General features: G+C 43.7%; 1 protein-coding gene across 1 annotated transcript in view; it reads right to left on the bottom strand.

Annotated features, from left to right (window-relative positions):
* The window catches only part of tmem67 (transmembrane protein 67), a 173290-nt gene that overhangs the window by 79644 nt on the left and 67501 nt on the right, over nt 1-26145 (bottom strand). Inside the window, exons 14-18 of the mRNA XM_072245077.1 lie at nt 17912-18017; nt 16918-16974; nt 15265-15363; nt 13688-13786; nt 8727-8813 (exon numbers count right to left, since the gene is read on the bottom strand). Of these exons, the coding sequence (XP_072101178.1) occupies nt 8727-8813; nt 13688-13786; nt 15265-15363; nt 16918-16974; nt 17912-18017 (448 nt within the window). The remainder of the gene's footprint in view (nt 1-8726; nt 8814-13687; nt 13787-15264; nt 15364-16917; nt 16975-17911; nt 18018-26145) is intronic.

Genomic DNA, 26145 nt, shown 5'->3' with positions numbered 1-26145 from the left:
ACCCCTGCCTCCTGCCAAGCCTCGTCTCAAGTCTCCAGCCTCCTGCCTCCTGCCAAGCCTCACCTCGTCTCCAGCCTCCTGCCTCCTGCCAAGCCTCGCCTCAAGTCTCCAGTCTCCTGCCTCCTGCCAAGCCTCGCCTCAAGTCTCCAGCCTCCTGCCTCCTGCCAAGCCTCGCCTCGTCTCCAGACCCCTTCCTCCTGTCAAGCCTCGACTCAAGCCTCTAGCCTCCTGCCACACCCCGCATCAAGTCTCCAGCCTCCTGCCTCCTGCCAAGCCTCGTCTCAAGTCTCCAGCCTCCTGCCTAGCCTCGCCTCAAGTCTCCAGCCTCCTGCCAAGCTTCACCTCGTCTCCAGCCTCCTGCCTCCTGCCAAGCCTCGACTCAAGTCTCCAGCCTCCTGCCAAGCCTCGCCTCAAGTCTCCAGCCTCCTGCCTCCTGCCAAGCCTCAAGCCTGGACTCCAGCCTCCTGCCTAGCCTCAAGCCTGAAGTCTCCAACCTCCTGCCTCCTGCCAAGCCTCGCCTCATCTCCAGCCTCCTGCCAATTCTCGCCTTGTCTCCAGCCTCCTGCCTCCTGCCAAGCCTCGACTCAAGTCTCCAGCCTCCTGCCAAGCCTCGCCTCAAGTCTCCAGCCTCCTGCCTCCTGCCAAGCCTCGCCTCATCTCCAGCCCCCTGCCTCCTGCCAAGCCGCGACTCAAGTCTCCAGCCACCTGCCAAGCCTCGCCTCAAGTCTCCAGCCGCCTGCTTCCTGCCAAGCCTCGCCTCATCTCCAGCCCCCTGCCTCCTGCCAAGCCTCGCCTCAAGTCTCCAGCCTCCTGCCTCCTGCCAAGCCTCGCCTCATCTCCAGCCTCCTGCCAAGCCTCACCTCAAATCTCCAGCCTCCTGCCAAGCCTCGCCTCAAGTCTCCAGCCTCCTGCCTCCTGCCAAGCCTCGTCTCAAGTCTCCAGCCTCCTGGCTAGCCTCGCCTCAAGTCTCCAGCCTCCTGCCAAGCTTCACCTCGTCTCCAGACTCCTGCCTCCTGCCAAGCCTCGACTCAAGTCTCCAGCCACCTGCCTCCTGTCAAACCTCACCTCGTCTCCAGCCTCCTGTCAAGCCTCGACTCAGGTCTCCAGCCACCTGCCTCCTGTCAAACCTCACCTCGTCTCCAGCCTCCTGTCAAGCCTCGACTCAGGTCTCCAGCCACCTGCCTCCTGCCAAACCTCGCCTCGTCTCCAGCCTCCTGCCTCCTTCCTAGCCTCAAGCCTGAAGACTCCAGCCTCCTGCCTAGCCTCAAGCCTGAAGTCTCCAACCTCCTGCCTCCTGCCAAGCCTTGCCTCGTCTCCAGCCTCCTGCCAATTCTCGCCTCGTCTCCAGCCTCCTGCCTCCTGCCAAGCCTCGACTCAAGTCTCCAGCCTCCTGCCAAGCCTCGCCTCAAGTCTCCAGCCTCCTGCCTCCTGCCAAGCCTCAAGCCTGGACTCCAGCCTCCTGCCTAGCCTCAAGCCTGAAGTCTCCAACCTCCTGCCTCCTGCCAAGCTTCACCTCAAATCTCCAGCCTCCTGCCAAACCTCAAGCCTGAAGTCTCCAGACTCCTGCCTCCTGCCAAGCCTCGCCTCAAGTCTCCAGCCTCCTGCCTCCTGCCAAGGCTCGCCTCATCTCCAGCCCCCTGCCTCCTGCCAAGCCTCGCCTTAAGTCTCCAGCCTCCTGCCTCCTGCCAAGCCTCGCCTCATCTCCAGCCTCCTGCCAAGCCTCGCCTCAAATCTCCAGCCTCCTGCCTCTAGCCAAGCCTCGCCTCAAGTCTCTAGCCTCCTGCCAAGCCTCGCCTCGTCTCCAGCCTCCTGCCTCCTGCCAAGCCTCGCCTCGTCTCCAGCCTCCTGCCAAGCCTCGCCTCAAATCTCCAGCCTCCTGCCAAGCCTTGCCTCATCTCTAGCCTCCTACCTCCTGCCAAGAGTCGCCTCAAGCCTCTAGCCTCCTGCCAAGCCTCGCCTCAAGTCTCTAGCCTCCTACCTCCTGCCAAGCCTCGTCTCAAGTCTCCAGCCTCCTGCCTCCAGCCAAGCCTCGCCTCGTCTCCAGCCTCCTGCCTCCTGCCAAGCCTCGCCTCAAGTCTCCAGCCTCCTGCCTCCTGCCAAGACTCGTCTCGTCTCCAGACCCCTGCCTCCTGCCAAGCCTCGTCTCGTCTCCAGACCCCTTCCTCCTGCCAAGCCTCGTCTCAAGTCTCCAGCCTCCTGCCTCCAGCCAAGCCTCACCTCGTCTCCAGCCTCCTGCCTCCTGCCAAGCCTCGCCTCAAGTCTCCAGCCTCCTGCCAAGCCTCGCCTCAGGTCTCCAGTCTCCTGCCTCCTGCCAAGCCTCACCTCGTCTCCAGACCCCTTCCTCCTGTCAAGCCTCGCCTCAAGTCTCCTACCTCCTGCCAAGACTCGCCTTATCTCCAGCCTTCTGTCTCCTGTCAAGTCTTGCCGCAAGTCTCTAGCCTCCTGCCTCCTGCCAAGCCTCGCCTCAAGTCTCTAGCCTCCAGCCAAGCCTCGCATCAAGTCTCCAGCCTCCTGCCAAGCCTCGTATCGTCTCCAGCCTCCTGCTTCCAGCCAAGCCTCGCCTCAAGTCTTTAGCCTCCTGCCTCCTGCCAAGCCTCGCCTCAAGTCTCCAGCCTCCTGCCTCTTGCCAAGCCTCAAGCCTGAAGTCTCCAGCCTCCTGCCTCCTGCCAAGCCTCACCTCATCTTCAGCCCCCTGCTACCTGCCAAGCCTCGACCCAAGTCTCCAGCCACCTGCCAAGCCTCGCCTCAAGTCTCCAGCCTCCAGCCTAGCCTCAAGCCTGAAGACTCCTGCTTCCTGCCAAGCCTCAAGCCTGAAGTCTCCAGCCTCCTGCCTCCTGCCAAGCCCCGCCTCATCTTCAGCCCCCTGCCTCCTGCCAAGCCTCGACTCAAGTCTCCAGCCACCTGCCAAGCCTCGACTCAAGTCTCCAGCCTCCTGCCAAGCCTTGCCTCAAGTCTCTAGCCTCTTGTCTAGCCTTAAGCCTCGTCTGCAGCCTCCTGCTTCTTGCCAAGCCTCACCTCGTCTCCAGCCTCCTGCCTCCTGCCTAGCCTCAAGCCTGAAGACTCCAGCCTCCTGCCTAGCCTCAAGCCTGAAGACTCCAGCCTCCTACCTCCTAGCCAAGCCTCGCCTCGTCTCCAGCCTCCTGCCAAGCCTCACCTCGTCTCCAGCCTCCTGCCTCCTGCCAAGCCTCACCTCAAGTCTCTAGCCTCCTGCCTCCTGCCAAGCCTCACTTCAAGTCTCTAGCTTCCTGCCTCCTGCCAAGCCTCGTCTCAAGTCTCCAGCCTCCTCCCAAGCCCCGCCTCACGTCTCCAGCCTCCTACCAAGCCTCGCCTCAAGTCTCCAGCCTCCTGCTTCCTGCCAAGCCTCGCCTCAAGTCTCCTGTCTCCTGCCTTCTCCAGCCTCCTGCCTCCTGCCAAGCCTCGCCTCAAGTCTCCTGCCTCCTGCCAAGCCTCGCCTCGTCTCCAGCCTCCTGCCAAGCCTCGCCTCAAGTCTCCTGCCTCCTGCCAAGCCTCGCCTCGTCTCCAACCTCCTGCCAAGCCTCGCCTCAAGTCTCCAGCCTCCTGCCTCCTGCCAAGCCTCGCCTCAAGTCTCTAGCCTCCTGCCTCCTGCCAAGCCTCGCCTCAAGTCTCCAGCCTCCTGCCAAGCTTCGCCTCATCTCCAGCCTCCTGCCTCCTGCCAAGCCTCGCCTCTAGTCTCCAGCCTCCTGCCAAGCCTTGCCTCAAGTCTCTAGCCTCCTGCCTCCTGCCAAGCCTCGCCTTACATCTCCAGCCTCCTGCCTCCTGTCAAGCCTCGCCTCAAGTCTCCAGCCTCCTGCCTCCTGCCAAGCCTCGCCTCAAGTCTCCAGCCTCCTGCCTCCTGCCAAGCCTCGCCTCAAGTCTCCTGCCTCCTGTCAAGCCTCACCTCATCTCCAGCCTCCTGCCAAGCCTCGTCTCAAGTCTTCAGCCTCCTGCCTCCTGCCAAGCCTCGCCTATAGCCTCAAGCCTGAAGACTCCAGCCTCCTGCCTCCTGCCAAGCCTCGCCTCTAGCCTCAAGCCTGAAGACTCCAGCCTCGTCCTTGCCTAGTTCTGGGGTCCGAGCCAGAGGCAAGACCCAGGTACTGGGTCCTTGTCCAGTCTCTGGCTCAGGGTCCAAGCCCGGGCTCCTAGCTCTCTGGTCCAGTCCTGTTCCGGGTTCCCTGTTTTCATTTCCATGTCCTTGCCCTCAGCCTGTATCCTAGTCCTGTCCCTAGTCCTTCAGTGTCTGTGTCTTGTATTTGGGTCCGTTACCAGCCACCTCTCTATGACAAAGCGATGTTTTTAGTATCCAGTAACAACTTGCGATTGTTAAAAAAGACGTACAAGATGAACAAATACACCCTTGATTAGATCCGGAGCAATCACTGCATCCAAGCGTTCTGCCATCTTACTGCAAGAATTTACCTATCACTGAAGTTAGGCTCACTTGCCTGTAGATTTTTGGCTTATTTTTGCTCCATTTTTTAAACAATGGCACCACATTAGTCAAATCCTGCAGCTAAAAATGATGTAACAATTTAACAATGTCTTCCTGGAAGGTCCAAGAATGCAACAGGTCAGGCCCTGGGGGTTTATTCACCTTAATGCAGATTCATATGTGGTTCAAGACATCATTACTCATTTCCCTTATTCCCTTAGCCTACATCCTTTAGTCCACAGTAAAAATTGAAGAGAAATATTCATTAAAAATCTCACCGCTTTTTTTTGCTTCCACATACAAATGGCAATGCTGATTCTTAAGGAAACCTATTCTCTTCTGGTAACATTTTTACTATTAATATGGATTTTGTGTTTCTTTGTCTGCTAGATCCTTCTCATATCCTCTTTTTGCCCTTCTAACTTCTCTTTTAAGTGTACTCACACTTCTTATAGTTACCATGAGATTCACTAGTTCCCAATTGTTTATGCACAGTGATTGCCTTCTTGATTTCTTAAGCAGAGCCTCAATATGGTTTACCAACTTGGGTTCTCTAAATCTGACAGCTTTGTCTTTCAACCCAGCAGGAATATTTAGGCCCTGACTTCTTGACATCACACTTTTAAAGGCATCCAACTTGGCAGACACTCTTTCCCTGAGAGCCATCTCGCCCAATCAATCACTGTAAGATCCAACCTAATAGCTCCAAAATTTGTGTTTGCTAAATTCAAACACCTTAACCCATGAATCAGCCACTCTGTAACTGTTTTAAAATTAATCGAATTATGGTCACTGGGCCAAAGAGCTTGCAAACAGACACTTCTGCTACTTGTCTTACCTCATTTCCCTTGAGGAGGTCCAGTGTTGCACTTCTCTAGCAGGTCTCTCTATTTATTGATCAAGGAAGCTTTTTTGATATATATTTTATCAATTCTAACCTGCCCAAACCTTTCACACAATGGTTGGCCAGTCAACATTAAGAAAATTAAATTTGCCAACTAATACTACTCTATTATGTTTACAACCTCTCTATATTTCTGCTCCTTCAGTACACATTGACTTTTACAAAACTTATAATACAATCTCATCAGAGTTACCATTCCATTTCTAATTCTAAGTTCTACCCATATGGCGTCACTGGATGCTCCTTCAAGAATATCCTCTCCAAGCACCAAAGTCATGTCCTCTGCAATTCTCTCACACCTATAACATCAAAATTAGAATCAGGTTTATTATCACCGGCATGTGACGTGAAATTTGTTAACTTAGCAGCAGCAGTTCAATGCATACATAATCTAGCAGAGAAAGAGAGAAAAAAATAAAACATAATAATAAACAAGTAAATCAATTATGTATATTGAATAGATTTTTTAAAAATGTGCAAAAAGCAGAAATACTGTATATTAAAAAAAGAGTGAGGTAGTGTCCAAAGTTTCAATGTCAATTTAGGAATCGAATGGCAGAGGGGAAGAAGCTATTCCTGAATTGCTGGGTGTGTGCCTTCAGGCTTCTGTATCTCCTACCTGATGGTAACAGTGAGAAAAGGGCATGCCCTGGGTGCTGCCTTTCTGAGACACCGCTCCCTAAAGATGTCCTGGGTACTTTGTAGGCTAGTGCCCATGATGGAGCTGACTAGATTTGCAACCTTCTGCAGCACTTTTGGTCCTGTGCAGTAGCCCCTCCATACCAGACAGTGATACAGCCTGTCAGAATGCTCACCATGGTACAACTGTAGAAATTTTTGAGTGTACATGCCAAATCTCTTCAAACTCATAGCCACTATCTTGCCTTCTTTATGACTACATCGATATGTTGGGACCAGGTTAGATCTTGAAACACTAAGTTGCCAGTGCTGCCCTTCCCTCAGCCAATTTCTGTTTTGGCTATAACATCCCAGTCCCCAGAGCTAATCTACACTCTGAGTTCATCCACCTGACGTGTCAAGCTTCTTGAAATAAATGCATTTAAAACAATGGTATTTCTTCCCCTTTTCCTGTGCTCTTCTCAAGCGTCACAATGAAATTTACTCTCATTGACTGCGGTGTTAACCCCTGATCTCTCATCAGCCACCCTACCGCTCAGGGCCCTACCCCGTGCCATACAATTTTGTTGAACTCCAAGTAGTAGTCGATGAACAGAAGCTTGATATGTGCACTCCTGTTGTCAGCAGAATGAAGAGCCAGAGAATTTGCATCTGCTGTTGACCTATTGTGGTAGTAGGCAAATTGAAGCTGGATCATCTCTGAACCAGGAGTTAAATCGCACCAGCCTCTCAAAGCACTTCTTAAAGTTGGCCTAAGTATTGCAGTTGATATAAGTAAATGATTGTAGTCATTTAAGCAAGTTCTTGTTGGGCACTGGTACAAAGTATGTCATTTTGAAGCAGGTGGGAACCTCAGCCAGCAGATGCAAGCTAGTGAATATATTTGTCAATACTCTAGCCAGTTGGTCCACACAGATCATTAGTACGCAGTCATCTGAACCAGGTGTTTTTCATGAGTTTACTCTCGTGAAGGATGCAGAGACATCAGCCTCAGATGATGGGTGGCTAAGGCGGGTGTAGAGAAATTAGACAGATCAGAAGGAGCAAGAAAAGGGACATAGAGTGCACCGTTTACATGAAATTGGAGAATTCAATGTTCATGTCATCACGTTGTAAATGACTCAGGCAGAATACAAGATACTCGTCCTCTAGTTTGTGCTTAAATTCATCTGGTAGTGGAGAAGACCAAGGATAGACAGGTTGGTGTGGGAATGGGGATGGGAATTAAACGGCTAGCAACTAGGAGCTTCAGAAGACCTCGGCACACAGAACAAAGATGTTTGACAAAGCAGTCATCCCCAGTCTGCACTATGTTTAACCAACATTTTTGTTGGTGTGAATGTATTTTACTGATACCTTATATGTGTCTTGTGCTGTGTGTGACTGTTGGTACTGTGTTTTGCACCTTGCACCTTGGCCCTGAGTAACACTGTTTCATTTGGCTGTATTCACGGGTAGTATGTATGGTTGAGTGTCAATTAAACTTGAACTTGAACTTAAAGGCCATGTTAGGAGCACTGAATGCAATATACGAAGTTTGAGAAGATGCATGTGAACCTGTCTCACCTGCAAGGGCTGTTTGGGGCCTTCAACGGTGGTGAGGGAGGAGATGTGGAGACAGTAGTTATGGCTCCTGATGTTGCAGGGTAAAGTGCCAAAGGGTATGGGATGCTCGGTTGGTGGGGAGGAATGAGCAAACTGGGGAATCATGGACTGTGTGATCCCTATGGAATGCAGAGAGGTTTGGCAGGTGGCAGCATCTTTCTGTACTTTACACATGGCAAATGAAGGTGCAAAACCTTGGTCAGAGCCCCAGCAATTTTATCCCCTGCTCCCTTTAGCATGCACTGTCATATAATAATTATTCCCTGATTGAGTTCCTGGACAACAATACATCATAGTAAAATCTTCATCTTTGTTCACTAATTACTCACAGCAGGTTAGCAGTGTAAATTCCTCTGATCCTTTTGTTCTTTGTTATTCGATCTGTACAAATGTAACTGGGTGACCGTCGGATCTTATTCAGTATCGTTAAAAGTGTACTTAGGCATCCATCCGGGTAATGCTAGAACAGTTGTCTGTGCCTTTAAGGGAGACGGTGATGTCATTACGCATGTGCAGTATAGTGGGGAGACCATTTTGTTTCTGCTGAAGACGCTGGTGGGGCATTGGAATTGAGTTCCTCCCAGAGATACTGGGCATGGTGAGGAAAGGTGAGCACTAATTGACGATATCCATGTGAATTCGTCTATGCTTGTTGGCAAATCGAGAATATCAGTAGTTTGACATGTTTTGCATGTGGATGCTTTAGATTTTCTCGAATAAATGACTCAATGCTGGATCGCGTGGCTTGGGCAAAGTTCCTCACGATCCAAGTAGAATTGCCACTACCGTATTAGTACCGTATTAGTTCTGGTAATTTTTATACTGCTTTCGCAATTCTGTCCATACACAAGCGTGTGGATCGAAAGTTAAACTGAGATTGTAATGGCAAGAACTGGTTGTAAACTCATTTGTTTTGTTTCGCGACTCTCTTCTGGCACTTAAACATTTAAAACAGATATAAGGAATTAAGACTCGAAAGAAGTATTTGTTGCCCTGCGTGTGTACTTTTCCCCAGGCTACACATATATAGTGCATTTAATTTCAACTCATCTGTTTTACATTAGAAAGGAGAATTTGTTGAAAGGATTTGAATTTTGCATGCTTAACAGTCCTAGATCAATGTTATCTATATTCTTTAAAAATACATACCTTTAGTGAAAATGCACTGGCCACAGAATAAATAAAATGGGTCTCTTGGCTTGGTGTTGGTAGAAAAACAAAAAGAACCTTTTGACCCTGAAGAAACAAATGATCTCTAAGCCAATGCTAAGGTCATGTTAAAGCATTTGTACAGTAAATAACATTTTAAATGAATTTATAAGGAGCTTCACAGAAGATTGATGTACAGAAATGTCACTATAGGAATTTCTCAGGACACTCTCCTGGGCTCAAACATCTTCAGCTGCTTCATCTGTCTTTCCTTCTACCAAAAATTTAAAAGTGGGATATTTGCTGGTGAATGCATGATATTCAATTCCATTCACAATTTCTCAGCAAACACAGCTGCTTATGACTGCAGCTAGTGTGAACTAAACAGGATTCAGGCATAGGCTGATGAGTGGGAAGTAGAATCACTACCACAGAAGTGTAAGACAATGGCCATCTTTACCTATTGTTTTCATCACCATCAGTGTCCTGGGGGGTCACTACTGATCAGAAATTCAACTGGAGCATTCTGTGATAATGTGACCTCAAGAGAGCAGGTACCTCTGTAATGGGTGTCTTAATTTCTGACAATCTACTGCCTTTCCATCATCTACAAAGCACTAACTGGGAACACGATAGAATATTTTTCATTTGCCTAGATGAAAGCAGCACCAACAAATCTCAGAAACCATCAAGAATAAAGCAGCCTGTTGTAATCAATATTCTATAAAATACCCCTCAATATACTGTACAGTCTCTCTGCCACTGCCACACAGTGGCTGCAGTGTGTAATATCTACAGGCCCTCTACTAAACCCTCAACCTCTATCACCGAGAAAGACAAGGACAACAGGCAGATGAAAGTAGCACATCCTACAGTTCACTTTAATGTTTTGCACCATTCTGACTTGGAAATATATTGCTGGGCCTTCACTGTCATGGTGTCTAAATGCTGGAACTCCCTCCCCAACAGCAATGTGGAGTACCTTCACCAGAAGGACTATAGCAGTGCAAGGTGGTGGTTCATCACCTTCTCAAGGGCAATTAGGAATGGACAATAAATGCTGGCCTTGTTGGTAATGCCTAGATCCCAAAAGCAAATTCTCAAAATTTGGTAGTGTGGAGGAGCAGAGGGATCTCAGGGTACATGTCCACAGATCCCTGAAAGTTGCCTCACAGGGGATAGGGTAGTTAAGAAAGCTTATGGGGTGTTAGCTTTCATAAGTCGAGGGATAGAGTTTAAGAGTCGCGATGTAATGATGCAGCTCTATAAAACTCTGGTTAGGCCACACTTGGAGTACTGCTTCCAGTTCTGGTCACCTCACTACAGGAAGGATGTGGAAGCATTGGAAAGGGTACAGAGGAGATTTACCAGGATGCTGCCTGGTTTAGAAAGTATGCATTATGATCAGAGATTAAGAGAGCTAGGGCTTTACTCTTTGGAGAGAAGGAGGATGAGAGGAGACATGATAGAGGTGTACAAGCTATTAAGAGGAATAGATAGAGTAGATAGTCAGCGCCTCTTCTCCAGGGCACCACTGCTCAGAACAAGAGGACATGGCTTTAAGGTAAGGGGTGGGAAGTTCAAAGGGGATATTAGAGGAATGTTTTTTACTTAGAGAGTGGTTGGTGCATGGAATGTACTGCCTGAGTCAGTGGTGGAGGCAGATACACTGGTGAAGTTTAAAAGACTACTAGACAGGTATATGGAGGAATTTAGCAGAAATAAATCTAAGATAGTGAGCAGTAAAGATGTCAGGAAAGACAGGCAGGTGATGGGGCAAATGTGTAGCCATTGGGATGAGTTGAAGTGCAATAAAGTTGTAGTGAAATCAAAGCAAAAAGTATCAAATACTGGTCTTAAGGTGTTGTACTTAAATGCATGCAGCATAAGGAATAAGGTGGATGATCTTGTTGTACAGCTACAGATTGGCAGGTATGATATTGTGGCCATCACTGAGACCTGGCTAAAGGATGCATGTCTCTGGGAGCTGAACGTCCAAGGATACACGGTGTATCGGAAGGATAGGAAGGTAGGCAGAGGGGGAGGTGTGACTTTATTGGTAAGAAATGATATTAAATCATTAGAAAGAGGTGATATAGGATCGAAAGGTGCAGAATCTTTATGGGTTGAGCTAAGGAATAGCAGGGGTAAAAGGACCCTGATGGCAGTTATTTATAGGCCTCCAAACAGCTGCAGGGATGTGGACTGCAAATTACAACTGGAAATAGAAAAGGCTTGTCAGAAGGGCAGTGTTATGATAATTGTGGGGGATTTTAACATGCGAGTAGATTGGAAAAATCAGGTCGGCACTGGATCTCAAGAGAGAGAATTTGTAGAATGTCTGCGAGATGGCTTTTTAGAACAGCTTGCTGTTGAGCCCACTAGGGGATCGGCTGTACTGGATTGGGTATTGTTTAATGAACCGGAGGTGATTGGAGAGATTGAGGTGAAGGAACCCTTAGGAGGCAGTGATCATAACATGATTGAGTTCACTGTGAAATTTGAAAAAGAGAAGCCGAAATCTGATGTGTCGGTGTTTCAGTGGAGTAAAGGAAATTACAGTGGCATGAGAGAGAAACTGGCCAAAGTTGATTGGAAAGGGACACTGGCGGGAAAGACGGCAGAGCAGCAGTGGCTGGAGTTTATGTGAAAAATGAGGAATGTGCAAGACAGGTATATTCCAAAAAAGAAGAAATTTTTGAGTGGAAAAAGGACGCAACCGTGGTTGACAAGAGAAGTCAAAGCCAAAGTTAAAGCAAAGGAGAGGGCATACAAGGAAGCAAAAATTAGTGGGAAGACAGAGGATTGGGAAGTTTTTAAAACCTTACAAAAGGAAACCAAGAAGGTCATTAAGAGAGAAAAGATTAACTATGAAAGGCAACTAGCAAATAATATCAAAGAGGATACTAAAAGCTTTTTCAAGTATATAAAGAGTAAAAGACAAGTGAGAGTAGATATAGGACCGATAGAAAATGATACTGGAGAAATTGTAATGGGAGATGAGGAGATGGCAGAGGAACTGAACAAGTATTTTGCATCAGTCTTCACTGAGGAAGACAGCAGGATACCAGACACTCAAGGGTGGCAGGGAAGAGAAGTGTGCACAGTCACAATTACGACAAAGTACTTAGGAAGCTGAATAGGCTAAAGGTCGATAAATCTCCTGGACCAGATGGAATGCACCCTCGTATTCTGAAGGAAGTAGCTGTGGAGATTGTGGAGGCATTAGCGATGATCTTTCAAAAGTCGATAGATTCTGGCATGGTTCCGGAAGACTGGAAGATTGCAAATGTCACTCCGCTATTTAAGAAGGGGGCAAGGAAGCAAAAAGGAAATTATAGACCTGTTAGCTTGACGTTGGTGGTTGGGAAGTTGTTGGAGTCGATTGTCAAGGATGAGGTTACAGAGTACCTGGAGGCATATGGCAAGATAGGCAGAACTCAGCATGGATTCCTTAAAGGAAAATCCTGCCTGACAAACCTATTACAATTTTTTGAGGAAATTACCAGTAGCATAGACACGGGAGATGCAGTGGATGTTGTATATTTGGATTTTCCGAAGGCCTTTGACAAGGTGCCACACATGAGGGTACTTAACAAGATAAGAGCCCATGGAATTACAGGAAAGTTACATACGTAGATAGAGCGTTGGCTGATTGGCAGGAAACAGAGAGTGGGAATAAAGGGATCCTATTCTGGTTGGCTGCCGGTTACCAGTGGTGTTCCACTGGGATCAGTGTTGGGGCCGCTTCTTTTTACATTGTACATCAACGATTTGGATAATGGAATAGATGGCTTTGTGGCTAAGTTTGCTGACGATATGAAGATAGGTGGAGGGGCCGGTAGTGCTGAGGAAACAGAGAGTCTGCAGAGAGACTTGGATAGATTGGAAGAATGGGCAGAAAAGTGGCAAATGAAGTACAATGTTGGAAAGTGTATGGTTATGCACTTTGGCAGAAAAAATAAACGGGCAGACTATTATTTAAATGGGGAAAGAATTCAAAGTTCTGAGATGCAACGGGACTTGGGAGTCCTCGTACAGGATTCCCTTAAAGTTAACCTCCAGGTTGAGTCAGTAGTGAAGAAGGCAAATGCAATGTTGGCATTCATTTCTAGAGGAGTAGAGTATAGGAGCAGGGATGTGATGTTGAGGCTCTATAAGGCGCTGGTGAGACCTCACTTGGAGTACTGTGGGCAGTTTTGGTCTCCTTATTTAAGAAAGGATGTGCTGACGTTGGAGAGGGTACAGAGAAGATTCACGAGAATGATTCTGGGAATGAGAGGGTTAACATATGAGGAACGTTTGTCCGCTCTTGGACTGTATTCCTTGGAGTTTAGAAGAATGAGGGGATACCTCATAGAAACATTTCGAATGTTGAAAGGCATGGACAGAGTGGATGTGGCAAAGTTGTTTCCCATGATGGGGGAGTCTAGTACGAGAGGGCATAACTTCAGGATTGAAGGGCGCCCTTTCAGAACAGAAATGCGAAGAAATTTTTTTAGTCAGAGGGTGGTGAATCTATGGAATTTGTTGCCATGGGCAGCAGTGGAGGCCAAGTCATTGGGCGTATTTAAGGCAGAGATTGATAGGTATCTGAGTAGCCAGGGCATCAAAGGTTATGGTGAGAAGGCGGGGGAGTGGGACTAAATAGGAGAAAATGGATCAGCTCATGATAAAATGGCGGAGCAGACTCGATGGGCCGAATGGCCTACTTCTGCTCCTTTGTCTTATGGTCTTATGGTCTTAAGGTGGGGGGTTATATGGGAGGCAGTATTTGAGCGTCGGCACAACATTGTGGGCCAAAGGGCCTGTAATGTGCTGTACTATTCTATGTTCTATGTTGTGAAATACATAGAAAAATAAATATATTTTGTGTAAATATTAATTATACTTAGAAAATATCAATAAATTAGATTGAACAGAAGCTGATGTATATGATCATGTTAAATACGTAGTGATACCTTAAAAAATATAAGCCAGTAAAGGCCTGTTCCAAATGTCACAATAAAGAAGGTGTTTGCCAGGTCTCCCAAATAAAACAGCATGAACTTCAAAACAGTCTGAAATAAGAGAAAATTCATGTTTAACTGAAGAATATCCATACAACACTTCTATGGATTCAGTATAATGCTGCTTAGATAATCAAGCTATTGTTTTGTCTACTGTATATGTATTTATACCACGCCAAACACAAATTCAAATTCAATGCTGTAATGTCCTCTTGATCAAAATAAATGGCCATATCCAGATGCAAATCAGGGTTGCCACATTTTTATGTGGCATGCTCTAAAGGAACTTCAATAATAGCATTCATTGGCTAACTGAACATTTCTCAGTGTAAATGATAGTCACACAGGAAGCCACAGATGGATTTTCAGTCTACATTGAGTTAGGTGATTTCAGCCACAATAGCTGTGCATGCACTGGCACATGACATCAGCTTGGCTTATTGACTTGTAAACTTCTATACTCAAAATTTTGTCGAGGTATTGGAGGTCAGTACCAAATGTGAAATGCCCTATAACAAGGAGTCATTGGCTTTAGAATAGGACATTAAGGGAAAATGCATATGTTCTGTACTTACTAAACAAAGGCTGTCTACTTGCCTTATTAATTTGAGCAACACACACAAAGTTCTGGAGGAACTCAACAAGGCAGTCAGCAGCTATGGAGGGGATAAACAGTTAATGGCTTGGACCGATGCTCTTGATCAGGACTGGAAAGGAAGGGGGAAGAAGCCAGAATAAGAAGGTGCAAGCTGGTAGGTGATAAGTGAAAACCAGGTGAAGGGGAAGATGGGTGGGGTGAGGGAGATGAATAAGAAACTAGGGGGTGATAGTTAGAAGGGTGAAGAGCTGACAAAGGAGGAATCTGATAGAAGATATTGGGCCATGAAAGAAAGGGAAGGAGAAGGGGCACGAGAGGGATTAATTTTCTTTAATCCATTTTTTTCAGATGGATCACAAGGCATCTTCTCAGATTCAAAAGGTAAAATCTCCATGGATTATGAAAATAGATACCAGTTGGGCTTGTTTGTCTGCAGTTAGTATGTACCAAAACTACTTATTTCTAGTACTCTTCTGCAGTAATATATAAAGTTCAAAATATGATGCCCATATTATTTGGGGGAAGATACTCTGCTCATTAGGGATCTTTCAGGAACAGGGAACTATTAAAGGGGAAAGCAATTCACGTAGCATCTGAAGCAAGCAGAAGCATATTACTTGACTCATATGCATTCCTTCCCAGTTGGGATATGATACATTACATTTAAAGAAAGCAAGAGGAGACTAGAAATTATATTTAAAACATTTGAAGAAAAACAAAAGAACAAATTTAATTTCATATTTGATTACTTTCTAGTCTTAAGCTTCTGTAGAGGCTTGCCATAAGTGCATACTAGAAATACAAGTGTTTTTCACATACATTTTGACCTATTAACTTTATATTTTTACACAAAGTCAGGTTCAGTCCATGTGCTATGAGAAGCTGAGATGTGATATACTCGTCTTAATAGTGCCTCTTAAATTCTACATACTGGAATATCAATCAACGGAGATCCAATTCGTCTTTTCCAACTGGCTGTCTTTACCACTGAATATATAGTTGATAAGCCTGCCAAGAAACCAAGTGCAATCTAAAGCAGAAGAAAACAGTTAAATATGCATGATAAAAAAAATTACTGATTATATTTTTTTCTGCTCATCATCCTCCCAATACCCTCTGATTCTGAGAGTGAATTAGTCCAGCTTGAGCACTCAGGACTTGGTGTTTATAGAGGCACACAATCACACTGAGATACAGAATGGAAAAGTTCCTTCAGCCCATTGAGTCCATGCTGACCGCTAACCACCTGCTTACTCTAATCCTACATTAATCCCGCATGTTATTCTACCATTATTTTGATCAACTCCACCAACACTCGTCTACCATATGTGCTAGGGACAAGTTACAGTGGCTAATTAACCTATCAGTCCAAACATCTTTGGCATGTGGGAGGAAATCGAACCACCCGCCCATGTTGTCATAGCAGGAATGTGAAAAAAGACAGCACCCATGGTCAAATTTGAACTCAGGTCTTTGGTGATGTGAGGCAACAACTCTATTAGCTGTGCCACTGTGCTGCTCCATATCCTTTGAATGGACAGTAAAGTGGCTTCGTCCTTTCTCAAAGTGAAAAATCCATATCTCCCTGTCAATCACAGTCAAGATAATATTTAATATAAGTTGAAAGATACATAAGATAAACTTAAATTTGGAACATTGACTTTTTGGTAAATTTAAAATAGATCCTGCAAACATATTTTTCAATGCTTGACAAAACTAATTTCTGTAAAATAAGAGAACTATGTTGCATGATGAGGTATCAGACTCTTTAAATGCAGAATCCAGGTTCTATTTTAGAAACAGTATAGAAAATTGGACCCTCCGCTGATAATGATGCTGTTCTAGAAATATTTGTATTTTTTAAATTTAGGAGTATTACACAACACATCCATATACATTTGCACCTAACTTTTTTAATGAGATACTTTTATTGGGAATTATGCCCAGCCAACAAAAAAGAATTCACAAAATGTGTCTAACATTATGTGAAATCTCCTCTTGAAATTATTTTGATAAGTAAAAATTAATATTTCAAGAGGTGAGTTTAACACAAGTCTGAGGCAAAAATGTACATATACTTTAACAGACCCTTACACTGTCATTTGTCCCTGGCACACAGATGAATGTGGTAGGATTAATCAGACTGCGAAGTCAAGGCTTGTGACTATTCATCAGCACAGCTCCACAGCTATACTAGTATCGCAGCATAATATTAGTTTTTCCACTATAACCATTATATATGTGACAATCAAGATAGACAAATTTATTTAAGAATATTTTACCTACTATTCAAAAATGAATGAGGTAATGTAATTTACTTCATAGAAAACAAAGTACTGTTTGGAATTCAGTCTGATTATAATAAACAGGCTGAGCTGATGTTGGACCGACATAAGCAAGATTAACTGATACACTTTAAATACTTAACATCAAACTTCCAGTAATAGACACAGATGATAAAAGCTCAGTTTGAGGTAAAGACAGACAATAATGACATTGGATGCTATGAAAAACAAAAAGTAGACAGTACGTTGTTGTTTTAACTTTTAGTTTAAATGACAGGCTAACTCTTACAGAATATTACCTTTGTATTTTGAAATGCTGTAGTCAAGTCCATTTGATATTCAACAGAAAAAGATATCTGTAGAGTATATGAAAAAAACAGCAAATAAAGCATTAGTTTGGTGCAACCAAGTTATAGTGACACTTATAATCCATCATAAGTCTGAAACCCATTCTGTTTGGAACCCCAGATACCTCAGCATATTGGTTATTGGTTTGAGGTATAAGTTGGGGGATCAGTGTATGAACTGAATTGTTAGCCAGATGTGCGGCAGGAGCCAGGGTTAGGTTTGAAGCACCAAGGGTAGGAACATGGACAAATATGCGGCTGGAGCTGGTGTCTGAAGTTCATGTATATTTCTTTCTCCCTTTAAATTCATTAAATTCAGTAGAAAATGTATACCATATCTAATATGTAAAAAAAAAGTGAGTGAAATAAAAATGTGTTGGTACAACATCCAATAGTTTTAAAAATCTGCAAATCTGGCATAACGAAGCCCTGAAGATGCCAGAGTTTGTGAGACTTTGTTATGTATATTCACTTGTAAAGACAGTTTCCCAATCTTCCTGAAACCTTTCTTTAATCTGTACAGCTAGTTTGCTGTTCATTATTGCTTATTTTAATATAATTTAACAAATTTAAAAAGTTACATTTTTGCCTAAATTTGGAAGATTAAACCCAATGTTTTCTGGTTGCTACAGATCATGAGCAATGAATAGTACAACTCACTAATTAGAGTATGAAAGCTTACGAGGAGGAGGCAAGAGAATGGGTTTGAGAGGGATAATAAATCAGGCATGATGGAATAGTAGAAACGATGAGCCGAATGGCATAATTCTGCTCCTCTGTCTTATGGTTTTATTATTTAAGGATGCATGCAGTTTCACATAGAAATATTAAAGATTATATCAATGGCTCAGTCTTCAACAGACTTCATGACAAAATTAACATGATAACGAGTAACGCCTATGTTCATAATTAAATGTGTTTTTTTCAAAAAAGGAATCATACTTACTGAAATAGTTTGTTGATCTGGATTTTGAATCTTCACATCTGTGTAAGAGATAGTCATAACAGGAGGAACGATCTTTCCTTGTAGAGTATCGGGCTTAAGAATTACACTGCAAAATCAATATGATAACACCAAAACTTCCTTGAGTGTTCATTAATTCAAACACAGACTAAATAATTTTAATATCCAAATCTAATTATTATAATTTTAATTGAACAAAATCCCAAATAAATTAGCTGACTCAAATATTCCAGCGTTTGGCCAAGAACAATGTAAATACAACTATTTAGTACCTCAACCATGTCCTCTGACATGAGATTTCTCTTCTGATCTCTTAAGCTGCATTTATCTTCTTTGCAGTTCACGTGTGTGTGAAATATATTTGCATGTAAACCTCTTATAAACAATTCACCAAGTCACTCAGAGCTAAGTGTCTCACAGAGTTCTGTGATTTCCACTATTTTGATGATGAAACACAATTTATTTTTCATGTCAAAATGGGTGGTTTCACAATTGTTGTATTATCCTCCACTTGTAAGACCCTTGTTATCCCACCTACTAATATCCTCCTCGCATCCTCTTCACACCTGAGCTTCCCATATATGTGTGTGTATCGGCAAATTTAACAACAGTTGTACTGTTTTCTTGTACCCAGCAGGAAGCACGAGAAGAGTTTATTTGTCATATATTTCATGCCAGGAAAGCACTAGATCCTTTTTCAACAACAGTGCCTCAATGCCTTCCTCTAAGTCATGTATCTAAATCGTAAGTAGTTGAGGCCCAAGTACTCATCTCCATGCTACACGCCCTGTTACATTTTGCTAGTCAAAAGAAGGACCTTTTTTTTTGTTTCCTGATGGCCAGATTCCTTATATCTACACTGGTATGTTTCCTCCAAAATGATGAGTTTTTATTTTCTACTATAACCTTTGATATGGCACCTTATGCCTCTGGAAATCTGGATAGTACATTCACCAGTTTCCCCTTTATCCATGGTAAGTTATTTCTTCAACGATTTTATTGCATTAACAGCATAACTTATCATCAAATCATAGAGTCATACAGCTTGGAAATGTGTCCATTGGCTCATCATATCCATTGAAAACTCTCAAGTACAGAACCTACCTATACTAAACCCATTTCCCGGCGCTTGGTCCAAATCCTTCTGTGCCTTTGTTATCTTTTCAGGCAGTGCATTCCAGACTGCTGAAAAAAATTTTCCTTGGCTCAGCTTTAACCTGTTATTCCTGAATTTAGACTAATGCCTGGTTTACATACCTCTGTTATTAGATGTTTCCCACTATCCATCCTTTTCATGCACCTCATAATTTTGTATACTTGTCATATTTTTTTCTGTCAGCTCTGTTTTACATTCCACTTTTTTTTTTACCAACTTCTGGCTTTAATTTCTTTAACCTTCTCCATCATGTATCTAGTTTGGAGTTGAAATATTTTCATCTTTAAGGTCCCTAATTATTCAAGTAAAATTTTTCCAAGCCTAGATTACATTTTACTTGGGCCAGACCAGATTTGGCTTTCTTCCAATTACATTTTTTTAAAACTTGAAATGGTCTATATCCTCTCTCAAGGCTATTTTAAGCCTTACAATTTTAGGGATACTGTTACCCAGATACTTCAGCACTGATCAGTGTTCCAATTGGCCTTTTTCCTTTTCCAGAACTAAGTCTAGCAATGCTATTTTCCTCGTTGTGTCAAAGAAGTACAGGAAAAGAAAGGTATCTTGAAAACACTTTAGAAACTTCACTTTGCTGTAGACACAGGCCAGCACATCTCAGAAATCAGCATTCCCTTGTGAATTCTGTTTACATTTCTAACTGGTTTGGTAAAGCAGACAACGTAATCAAATACCAACTCTGCTCTGGACATCTTTTCTGCGCACTGTACCCCCCACCTCTCACCATCCCATCAGCCAAAAGATACAAAAACCTGGAAATTTGTCCTGCTAGGCTCAAGAACAGCTTCTATCCTTCTGTTATTAGATCATTTAGGCTATAACTCATTATAGTCTTGCACCTTATCGCCTACATGAACTGCATTTCTTTCTGTAACACTTCATCATGCATTCTCTTATTGTTTTCCCTTGTATACAGTACTGTGCAGAAGTCTTACGCACCCTACACACACACACAGGTATATGTAAGGGGTTTCTTCTCACAACACACATCAAAGTTGCTGGTGAACGCAGCAGGCCAGGCAGGTTAGTCCTGACGAAGGGTCTCGGCCTGAAACGTCAACTGTTCCTCTTCCTAGAGATGCTGCCTGGCCTGCTGTGTTCACCAGCAACTTTGATGTGTGTTGCTTGAATTTCCAGCATCTGCAGAATTCCTGTTGTTTGAAGGGGTTTCTTCTTTTATGTTACTGCGTAGGCTAATCAAAATGGCTTCTTTGTTATGTTAACTGCTGAGAAAGTTCTCTTGCTAGCAGCTTGTTTGGGTTATAGAGGAAGTTGTATTCAGTTGCTAACCAATTGGGATAGGTGCTATTCTTTCTTGTGGGTCTGTAGGCTATAGTGATGCGCAGGCTTTTGGGGAGAAGGCGTGATGAGGGGAGAGAGAGAGCGAGAGAGCGAGAGAGCGAGAGAGAGAGAGAGAGAGAGAGATAGATATAGATATATGCTGTAAGCTGGCCGATGGGATGGACCCTGAGCCGAAGTCCAAGGTCCAGGGTCTTCAACGAGGAGAGGAGACGAAGACAGACTCATGTGGAGCGTCTGGTCGATCACCGTGGTTGGTCCCAGGCGGCGGGTCGAGGTGGTCAGAAGGGATCGAATGGTGAAAAGAGGATCATTACTAGAGCTCCAACTGTTTGTGCACGAAGAGGTTGAACTTTGATAAGTCTGGTGCCTTTTACTTTCCTTTTATATTTTATCTCTATTAATTACATAGTTCCAGTAATATCTATAAATTGTAATCATTTACTTGTATATGGTGTATTGTCTGTTATTTGGTGGGGTGGGGTACATCACACAGCATCCACACAAACTTACCCAGTTTTGCGGGGCCAAAGTCTGCTTCCCCTAAATGACAGCGAGTTGGGCGAGCCTGAGGCTTACCAGGGGCTACAGATATATATGTATATATAGTGGGATTGGGATGACCAGAAATGCTCACAGTACTCCAGGTTTAGTCTCACCAATGGCTCATACATTCTCAACATTATATCCCAACTTCTGTACACAATCAATTGACCAATGAAGGCAAGCATGCCACATACCTTCTTCAACACCCTATCTACATGTGTTGCCGCTTTAAGGGAACCAAACATGTACCTCAGGTCTCTCTGTTCTACAATATTCTTCAGTCCCATCATTTACTTTTTAAGTCTTACAATGGTTTCACTACATGAAAATGGCAACACCTCACATTTGTTGAAGTTGATTTCCATCTGCCTTTCCTTATTCCATTTGCCTAGTTCATCTGTATCCTGATATAATCTTAGATGACCTTCTTCAGTGTCCACCATACACCAATTTTGATGTCTGCAAACATACTAACCATGTTAATAATATTGTCAACCAAATCATTAATATAACTGACAAACAGCGCCAATCTCTGCTGCATACCACTGGTCACAGATCTCCAATCTGAATATCAGCCTTCCACTACCACATGTGAAGCCCTCTCCTTCACATGTTCTACAAGCCTGTTGCCGCCAGTACAATCTTCTATGAAGTGGTGTGCTGGGGATGTGGCATCAACACGGATGATGCCAACAGGACCCTATGGAAAACCCTGGCAATTCTGGACAATGTTTCTCACTGTCTGCATGCCACCTTGGCTGAACAGAGGAACACTTTTAGTAATAGACTAAGACAAATGTACTGCTCCAAAGAGCACTGTATGAGGTCATTCTTACCCTTGGCCATTAGGGTCTATAATGAGTCAACCTGTAACCGGGGAAGTGATGACCCCCCTACTCCTGTTAGACTGTTTGAAGTAACTTATTTATTTATTCTTTCTTACTTCTCTTCTAATATTTGTATATCTGTGAACTTGTGCACTTGTATTGCTACTGTGACACAGTAGTTTCTTTGGAATCAATAAAGTATCCATCTATCTATCTACCACCCTCTGTTTCTTTGTATCAAGCTAAATTTGTAACCCTGGATCCATGTGATCTCACCATCCAGACTAGTCCATCATATGAAGAAGAAGAAAGAAGAAAGTCCTTAACTCTGAGTGGAGTCATAGGGACGCCATCATGACGGCATTTTTTAGCAGGCTTTCTTATTTTTACGAGGCTGAGTTGCTAGCTTGACGCTCAACCCAGCATGGATGCTAAGTGTGCAAGGGAGCCAGCTGGATTCAAACTCGAGAGCCTTCACTCCGAAGTCTGGTGCTGATGCCGCTACACCACCAGCCGGCTATCCATCATATGAGACCTTGTCAAAAGCCTAGCTGACATCTACAGACATATCTACCACCCTGCCACCATCAATCTTTTTTGTTACCTTCTTGAAATACTCAATTAGATTTGTATGGCACGATTTCCCATGCACAAAGTCCCGCTAACTTTCCCTTATCTGATCCAAACTTTCCAAATGCTGGTAGATCCTTGTTATGCTTGTAACTCTAGAAACTAATCAAAAGAAAAACACAGTAACCAGGAAATGGGTCTACAGTACTTTCTTTTTACTTTTTTTTGTTAGCGAGACGCACACGTATGACATGGTGGCATAATGAGGTATAGCATTCACATACTTCTACACATAAGCTGTAATGAATTATGTAAACAACAAAGAATGCTTGATCAAACAATATACTTACAATATTAAATCAAACATTACTGAAATATTAAATTTACAACACTCATCCCTACTTAGTTATAAACTCCAACTCTATATACAATGCATCTCAACATACACACACACACACACACACACACACACACACACACACACACAGTATACTACATAATACAACTACTACATAGACATCTGCAGCATAGTAAATTTTAGATTGTCCCATTCAGGACTGAAGATTTAATTGCTGTGCAGGATTTCTTACTCTTGTGGGATAATGTATTTCCTGGCAAGGGGAGGAGGGTAATCACTTGGCTTGGCAGATGAGACTTGTGGCTGTGAAACTATCTCAGGTTCTGGCGTCTCCTCCATGATGGTTGCAGGAGTTGACTCTGGGACTGCGGGAAGTGGTTCTGACAGCTCTGGACATCTTTCTTCTCAAACAATTGACTCTGCTCTCAACTGATCAATATGTTCTCTCCAGATGACATCAGACACAATCTCCACTGTGTAGGAGAGTAGTCCAGTTCTGACATAAGTCTTTCTAAGTGTCCACTTTAGATCACCTCTGTAGACCCTCGCCAGGACTTCTTGTGTAGGAGTGAAACATCAAGCCTCCTTGTTTGAGGAGCCTTCAATTTCTCTCAGCTGTTTGTCTTGCATACTCCTTCTGCATTGAGTTGGAGCGGAGCACATTTCCAACTTTCAAACTGCTTGGGTAATGGGTAGTTCACAGGCGTTCAACCTTGCTGTACCCTGGAGACAACCTGTACTCACTTAACTTGGATCTCAAATCTGCAATTCCAGCAGTCATGGAACAGTCTTAGAAACAGAGTACCTTATGCAAGTTTTATGCTTTTCTTGCAATTTAAAAAAAATAGCACATAGAACACAGGACAGACCATTTGGCCCATAAAGCTGTGCATATCTTGATGCTGATTTATACTACGTGTCTTCCTTCTGTTTATCATCCATGTCCTTCTGTTCCTTTTGTATTCACATATCTATTTAAAAGCCTCTTAAACTCCACCAAATTACCTGGTTCCACTACTACCTCTGGTAATCCAATCCAGGCACCTACCCCTCTCCATGTAAAAAAAATTGCTCCTCATGTCACTTTTAAACTTGCCCCTCATATCTCCTTTAAAGTTACACCCTCAAACCTTAAAAGCATGTCGTCTTATGTTAGACATTTCTATCCCAGCGAGCTGAGTCTGACTGTCTACCCTGTCTATGCCTCTCATAATTTAAAAAAAAACTTTAACAGATCACCCCTCAGCCTCTGACGCTCTAAGGAGAACAGCCCAGCTTTGTTCAGCCTATCCTTGAGCTCAGGCCTTTTAATCTAGGCAGCATCCTGGTAAAATTCTTCTACACCTTTTCCACAATTTCTACGTCTTTCCTTCCCAATAAAGCTCAGCAACGGAATCAGGATCAGCTTCAATATCACTGGTATACATGAAATTTGTTGTTCTGCAGCAGTAGTGCATTGTAATTTATAATAATTTTTTAAAAAAACTATACTCACAGTGAGAAATATATATAAAAATTAAATCAAGCAAACCAGGAGCAAAAGAAGTGAGATAGAGTTTATGACTTCATTGTTCATTTAGGAATCTGACAGCAGAAAGGAAGAATTTGTTCCTGAAACATTGAGTGTGTCTTCAGGCTCTTAAACCTCCTAGTTCATGGTGGCAAAGAGAAGAGGGTAATGATAGATGCCACCTTCTTGAGGCATTGCCATTTGAGGCAAGGGAGGCTAGTGCTCAGAGTTTACAACTTTCTGCAGCTTTTTCTAATCCTGTTTAGTGGTCCTTCCATACCAGACAGTAATGCAATCAGTTAGAATGCTCTCCACAGGACACCTGTAGAAAATTGCAAACTGACATATCAAGTCTCCTCAAATTCCAAATGAAATATAGTCAGTGTCGTGCCTTCTTAATAATTGCATCAATATGTTCCCCCCAGGATTGGTCTTAACCATATAACCATAAAACAATTACAGCACGGAAACAGGCCATCTCGGCCCTTCTAGTCCGTGCTGAACTCTTACTCTCACCTAGTCCCACCAACCTGCACTCAGCCCATAACCCTTCATTCCTTTCCTGTCCATATAGCTGTACAATTTAACTTCAAACGACAACATCAAACCTGCCTCAACCCCTTCTGCTGGAAGCTCGTTCCACACAGCTACCACTGAGTAAAGAAATTCCCCCTCATGTTACCCCTAAACTTTTGCCCTTTAACTCTCAACTCATGTACTCTTGTTTGAATCTTCCCCACTCTCAGTGGAAAAAGCCTATCCACATCAACTCTATCTATCCCCCTCATAATTTTAAATACCTCTATCAAGTCCCCCCTCAACCTTTTACATTCCAAAGAATAAAGACCCAACTTGTTCAACCTTTCTCTGTAACTTAGGTGATGAAACCCAGGTAACATTCTAGTAAATCTTCTCTGTACTCTCTCTATTTTGTTGACATCTTTCCTATAATTCGGTGACCAAAACTGTACACAATACTCCAAATTTGACCTCACCAATGCCTTGTACAATTTCAACATTACATCTCAACTCCTATGCTCAGTGCTCTGATTTATAAAGGCCAGCATACCAAAAGCTTTCTTCACCACCCTATCCACATGAGATTCCACCTTCAGGGAACTAAGCACCATTATTCCTAGATCCCTCTGTTCTACTGCATTCTTCAATGCCCTACCATTTACCACGTATGTCCTATTTTGGTTAGTCCTACCAAAATGTAGCCCTCACATTTATCAGCATTAAACTCCATCTGCCATCTTTCAGCTCACTCTTCTAACTGGCCTAAATCTCTCTGCAAGCTTTGAAAACCTACTTCATTATACACAACTCCACTGATCTTAGTATCATCTGCATACTTACTCATCCAATTTACCACTCCATCATCCAGATCGTTAATGTATATGACAAACAACACTGGACCCAGTACAGATCACTGAGGCACACTACTAGTCACTGGCCTCCAATCTGACAAACAGTTATCCACCACCACTCTCTGGCGTCTCCCATCCAGCCACTGCTGAATCCATTTTACTACTTCAATATTAAAACCTAACGATTGAACCTTCCTAACCAACCTTCCATGTGGGACCTTGTCGAAGGCCTTACTGAAGTCCATATAGACAACATCCACCGCTTTACCCTTGTCAACTTTCCTAGTAACCTCTTCAAAAAATTCAATAAGATTTGTCAAACATGACCTTCCACGCACAAATCCATGTTGACTGTTCCTAATCAGACACTGCCTATCCAGATAATTATATATACCATCTCTAAGAATATTTTCCATCAATTCACCCACCACTGACGTCAAACTCACAGGCCAATAATTGCCAGGTTTACTCTTAGAACCCTTTGTAAACAATGAAACAACATGAGCAATATGCCAATCTTTCGGCACCATCCCTGTTTCTAATGACATTTGAAATATTTCTG

The sequence above is a fragment of the Mobula birostris genome, chromosome 1 (genome assembly GCF_030028105.1).
Source record: "Mobula birostris isolate sMobBir1 chromosome 1, sMobBir1.hap1, whole genome shotgun sequence".
In the NCBI taxonomy this organism is placed as follows: Eukaryota; Metazoa; Chordata; class Chondrichthyes; order Myliobatiformes; family Myliobatidae; genus Mobula; species Mobula birostris.
Note: the sequence above shows the minus strand (reverse complement) of the source record. Positions and strands in the feature narration are given on the sequence as shown.